Source organism: Muscardinus avellanarius, assembly GCF_963383645.1.
Source record: "Muscardinus avellanarius genome assembly, chromosome: 3".
NCBI classification, from domain to species: Eukaryota; Metazoa; Chordata; class Mammalia; order Rodentia; family Gliridae; genus Muscardinus; species Muscardinus avellanarius.
The window spans coordinates 15,681,499-15,687,565 of NC_137788.1; the positions used below are offsets into that span (position 1 = coordinate 15,681,499).

The following is a 6,067-nucleotide window of genomic DNA, read 5'->3' on the forward strand; positions in this document are numbered from 1 at the left end:
CATTAAGTTGCTGAGGCTGACCTTAAAGGTGGGATCCACCTGTCTCATTCTCCCATGTACTGGGATTACAATCGTACACCACCACGCCTGGGTCTCTGGGGGCTTTTAAACATCTTCTGCTGAGGGACCAGATATGTCCAGGACATCTATGGTTTGAAGCACTCATGATGGGAGACTTCTCTGCCACCTCTTGGGGACACTGGCCCCAGGAATTCTCCCATTAACGCCCCCGCCTCTGCAGACCCCACTGGACCAACTCCTGAAGGCCTTCAGCTGGTCCTTTCTGGCCCTAGTGGTGTATTTGTTGCCCAATAAGTGGGGAAGCCAGGTGGGGTCCGAACGGGCCACAGGGCATCGCCTGATAGACAACTCATGGATGTGTTTCTCTTCCAGAACCTCAGAGATGAAGGGCCTCCTCGCCCTGGCGTGGTTCCTGGCTTGCAGTAAGTGCTGGCCCCGTGACCTCTGACCTCTCTCTGCCAGGAGTGACAGGGTGGTGAGGAGACCAGTCTTGGAGGCCGCAGAGGCTGGTGTTCAAATCCTGGCTCTGCGCTTACTGAGAGCTGTAGATGTCGGCGGGAGCCTACGTCACCCTGGGCCTCAACTTCCTCTTGCGATGTAGGATGGTCCTGTGGACAGGAGGCCCTGGCAGGAATCAGATGTTGATGTCAGCTATAAAGGTTATTGACATGAAGATATGTAGTCTGCAAATAGGGGGGTTGATATACAACAAAATAAAATAAGGAAACCAAGACATCAAAATAAAACCGGAAACTATTAATGAAATATTCCAGACATGATTGCTGGGCATTCTCTGCTCAGGCCTGTGCAGGTTTTCTGTACATCCCCAGCTGGGAGGAGACCGTATACCTAGACTTAGGCTCTTTGGTCACAGCCTGATCTCTGGAGACCCCAGGAGGGTCCAGAGAGTTGGTGCCAGGAGAAAGCCTTGGGCTCACTGGCAATAGGACAGGGTACTTTTCATTCCCACCTAAGAGGCAGCCAATTCGTAAGATGAATTACCCAATTCATAAATGAGGGAGCCGTTGGTTCTAAAGGACCTATTCTGCTCTAAGATCCTGTGCCTTATACTCTAAAAGGTGCTAGGCAGGGGAGTGAGAAGACGGGATATAGCTCCCGGAGGACAGGAAGCTCGTCTGCTTGCTTCATGCAGGTATCACGTGGATTACACCTAATATCCGTGTCCCTTACCATGGCTCTGCCACTGTGCACAGAATTTATATACTAGATCTCATTTTAACCCTCAGGACAACTGAGGTAGGTCCTCATTTTATTTTAGGCTCCCAATTTCCAGATGATGAAACGGAGGCTCTGAGAAATTAAGCGGCCCGTTCAACACTACACTTCCAGTTAGCAGCAGGGCCAGGATTTAAATCCAGGCCTACTCATTTCCCCAGCCCATTCGTGACCACTTCTCTGCGCTGCTTTCTTTTCCCTCTGTGGGGAGGACACAAGGGGTTGGAGAAAGGACAAGAGGTGCTGGGAAGGGTCTGGCCCAGGGCACCGTCCCCCGGCACACGGGCTGTTTTTCAGGCATGCCTGCCGTGCCGGGGGGTTTGCTAGACCTGAAGTCCATGATCGAGAAGGTGACTGGGAAGAATGCCCTGAAGAACTATGGCTTCTACGGCTGCTACTGTGGCTGGGGCGGCCGAGGGACCCCCAAGGACGGCACCGACTGGTGAGCTGACTGTCACTGCGCCCTTTGTGCTCTGGGCTCTGGTCCCACGTCACCTCGTCCAAAGCCCTGTCTGTTCTAGAAGATGAGTGTTCACCCTCATTGTGGACTTAATAACTGAGTCCCAGAGAAGTGAACTGCTTGTAGAGGTAGAGCAGGTAACTCCCAAACAATCCAAGATCTCCTTGATAAGTGTGTTACTGGTTTACTGCAGCATGACAGATGCACAGGGGCTTACAGCAACACGCTGATCATTGATTTTGCTTAGGAACCTGCTGTCTGGGTGCAGCCTGGTAGGGTGGCTTGTCTCTGCTCTGCTCAGTCCTGCTTGGGCAGTTCGACGAGGGCTGGACGACCCACTTTCCAGATTGCTTGTTTCCATGGCTGGCAAGCTGCCGTCACTGTCTCTTGTGGGGAGCCCAGCTGAGAGCCGGGGTTTCTTCCATGGAGGCCTCTTTCAGGACGCTTGTGCTTCCTCACAGCATGGCGACTCTTGGCTTCCAAGAATGAATGCTCCCAAACTGTAAGATGAAAGAGGAGGGTATTTTAACCATCAGCCTCAGAAATTCTAGTGACCCGTGGTCCTCTGGGATGGGGCTGTCACAAAGGCTTTAAGAGGAAGAAGTCCTAGATTAGTAATAGGCACCAAGTTACAATTAAATACGATGAATTAAATTCTGGTGTTATCTTACACGGTATAACGACAATAGTTAATAATGTAATGAATAAATAATTAATTAATACTGGGAATTGAACCCAGGGGCATTCTACCTCCAAGCTATACCCCTAGCCTTATGGGTTCTTTTTGGTGTGTGTGTGTGTGTGTGTGTGGTACTGGGGATGGAACCCAGGGCCTTTCTACCTCTGGGCTATACTCCCAGACCTATTTTATATTTTATTTGGAAACAGGGTCTCATTAAGTTGCTGAGAGCCTCACTAACTACCTGAGGCTGGCTTCGAACCTGTGTGATCCTCCTGTCTCAGCCTCCCAAGTGCTGGGATTACAAGCGTGCGCCACCACGCCCGGCCCTTAGCCTTATGTTTTACTTTGAACCAGGAAGAGTTTCAAAGTAAACCTAAGTTGTGGAGGGTCTTGCTAACTTACTAAGGCTGGCCTCGAACCTATAATCCTTCTGTCTCATCCTTCCTAGTATTGGGATTATAGGTATGGGCCACCATGCCCGCTGTGATGCAGATTGCAAAATATCTAGAAAAGAGGATTCCTAGTGGTCTCATCACCAAAACCTGATGAATGTTTGAGATGATGGACATGCTAATTGCCCTGATTCGATCATTACTTACACGTATCAAAGTCCCACATTGTATCCCACAAATACATACAGATATTATGGGGTAGCTAAAAAAAAATAAAGATTGTGAGCCTAGAGTCTACCTCCTGATCGGGAAGTAGCACAGTTCTACACACGTGAGAAGGGAGAATTGTTCTTTGGAAACGCAGCCCATGGAGTTAACAGTTCTGATGCCACTTATCATGCATATCGGATATCGGAGGATGGCATGTAGGCAAAGGCTGGCAGGCGGCCAGGACTGGGCTGGTCCCTGTTGGTGATAGTGACAGATAAGCGGGGGAGGGTGGTGTGACTCACGTGTCAATGGACTAGAGTTGGACACGTTGCTGTGAACCCGTGTGGCTTAACAGAGATGCAGATGGTTCCATACAGATCTGGAGAGTGATGTATGTGTGTGTGGATAGGTTAATATCACAGGTTTGAGGACAGCCTCAGCAATTTATCAAGGCTCTCAGCAACCCTGTGAGATCCTGTTTCAAAACAAAAAAAATTAAAAATAGGGTTGCAGCTGAAGCTTAGAGTAGAATACCTCTGGATTCAATCCCTAGTACCTCTGAATAAATAAATAATATAAAAATAGATGCAACCTGCCATGTCATACATACTAGATTTTTTTTTTTTTTTGCTCAGATAACATTTCCATGCAAATCACATGTTGATTGAGGGGCCCAGGTCCCTCCCACTTGTGGCTTGGTCATTCCCCCATGGCCTCAGAGTCCTCTGTCATTCCCATGCAGCTAAACAATAGAGAAAGAGAGGAATGGAAGATAGGCGGCAGGTTTTTGTGGCAGGTCTGGAAGCCTTGTACACCACTCCTGCCCACATTGTCCAGGCCACACCCACCTGCAAGGGAGGCTGGGAAGTGTAGTCTAACCCTGAGTGCTGGCCAGCGGCCTCCCGAGAGGGAAATGCTCACCAGGTTACCAGATCCTGTTTCTGCCAGCCCACACCCACTAAGGTGGCCTCTGCGAAGGGACGCGGTTGCTTTTTGCACCCGTAAGGGACGGCCACCTAAAGAACTTTCGGAGAGTCTCCAAAGACTAACGGTGCAGAGCAGAGCATTGCCGCAGGTGTACCGCTGCCGCCCTGGCTCCGAGTCTGTCTGTCCTCGGCTCCACTAAGTCCAGCTCCCTTCTCTCCAGCTCTCAAGGCTGCAGCCAGGGCTCCACTCTGAAATCATCTTCCAGTGGCCTTTGCCCCTTTCTGTGATCAATTGATAAAAACAGGCGACCTTGTCTGTCATCTCAGTACTGGGGAGGCTAGGACAGGAGGATTGCAGGTTGGAGGCCAGCCTCAGCAACTTAGAAGACCCTGTTTCAAAACAAACAAACAAAGGGCTGGGGGTGTAGAGGTTGAACACCCCTGGGGTCAATCCCAGTACCGAAAAGAAAAGAAAAGAAAAGAAAAGAAAAGAGAGGAAAGGAAAAGAAGAGAAAGAAAGAAAGGAAGAAAGAAAGAAAGAAAGAAAGAAAGAAAGAAAGAAAGAAAGAAAAGATCAACTGTTCTAGTCACCTGTTCATGCAGGCAAGCTGTGCAGAAGATGGGGTGCATGTGGGATATGGAGACATTTCTTGTGGGGCTTCAGAATGTCCTTAAGAAAGTACTTGTCAGCCGGGCGTGGTGGCACACACTTGTAATCCCAGCATTTGGGAGGCTGAGACAGGAGGGTCGTGCAGGTTCAAAGCCAGCCTCAGCTACTAAGTGAGGCCCTTTGCAGCTCAGCGAGATCATGTTTCAAAATAATAAAAAATAGAGCTGGGGGTGTAGCTCGGAGGTAGAATGCCCCTGGGTTCTATCCCCAGTACTGCAAAAAAGAAAGAGAAAGAAAGAAAGAAAGAAAAAAGAAAGAAAGAAAGAAAGAAAGAAAGAAAGAAAGAAAGAAAGAAGTGCTTATCCTAGGCAGGAGTGCTCCCCTGGGTTATTTCTCGGCTCCAACTCTGTTGAGGCCTGACAAGAGCTACTTCATCTTGGTATGTTTCCGAGGGGCCGGGGCTGGGGGCCGTCCCCGCCCCAGGGTTCGGTCTCCCTCTGTCTCACATTGGCAGGTGCTGCTGGATGCATGACCGCTGTTACGGGCAGCTGGAGGAGGAAGGCTGTAATATCCGGACACAGTCCTACCGGTACAGGTTCACGCGGGGCCTGGTCACCTGCGGTAAGGCCTGGTCTCTCCCGCCTGCCAGCCAGCGTGAGGTGCAGGGTGGGGCAGAGCCGGGGACGAGAGGATTATTGCAGCCATATTAGCCCCTGGGAAAAAAAACTGGAACAGCCCAGCCTGAACATTTTCACATACAATTTGCAAGCTTCCTCTGACTTGATCGCCCCCAATGCATATGGGGGTTAAGTCTGCCCCATTCCTGTGGGGGCGGGGGAGCTTGCCAGTGCTTGGCAGGAATCCAGCTCAGGCCCTCTGAGCTCAAAGTCCATTCTGGGGCTGGCGTCTCCTCTGCCATGATTGTTCCTTTGGGCTTGAGAGTCCCAAGAGGAGGGGATGTGTTTGCGCCATCCCACTGGGAGCTCCTGAGTACGGCCCCTCCCCCGACCAGCAGCCGTGACTCTCCCATCCGATCACACACTCCCCCAGCTTAGGAGCTCTGCCTCCTCCATGAGACCAGGAGCTGCCCTCCCAGACGGGGAGTCTGCGCGGTCTAGAACCCGGCCCCGGCCCTGACTTGCAGCCCGTGGACGGTAGAGCGCCTCCTTCCCCCAGCAGCGCGCGATCCCTGTCCCTCTTGCAGAACACGGGCTCTTCTGCCAGGTGCGCCTCTGCGCCTGTGACCGGAAGCTTGTCTACTGCCTGAAGAGAAACCTGTGGAGCTACAACCCCTATTACCAGTACTTTCCCAACCTCTTCTGCTCCTAGTCGCCTTCCGCCAGCTTGTCCCTGACGGTGACTTTAACATCCTCGCCTGCAGCACCCAGTTTGCTCCACCGATTCCTGACACCCGCTCCCAGGCCTCGGACCTCCTTCTCCACGCTCAGTGGGCTGGGAGGAGCCCCAGACCCACACCTCGGCCTCCTGAGAGCGTCCCTAGAGAGGGACTCTGGTCTAGGAGTCAGCAAG

The 6,067-nt window shown here is 51.5% G+C and overlaps 1 protein-coding gene across 1 annotated transcript; it reads left to right on the forward strand.

Annotated features, from left to right (window-relative positions):
- Nucleotides 1–403: 403 nt before the first annotated feature.
- PLA2G5 (phospholipase A2 group V) lies at nt 404–5,866 on the forward strand (the record flags this gene model as incomplete). Its single annotated transcript, XM_080691045.1, has 4 exons — nt 404–443; nt 1,555–1,699; nt 5,052–5,158; nt 5,742–5,866. The coding sequence occupies 4 exons, from the start codon at nt 404–406 to the stop codon at nt 5,864–5,866; spliced, it is 417 nt and encodes a 138-aa protein (XP_080547171.1).
- Between the last annotated feature and the right edge of the window lie 201 nt (nt 5,867–6,067).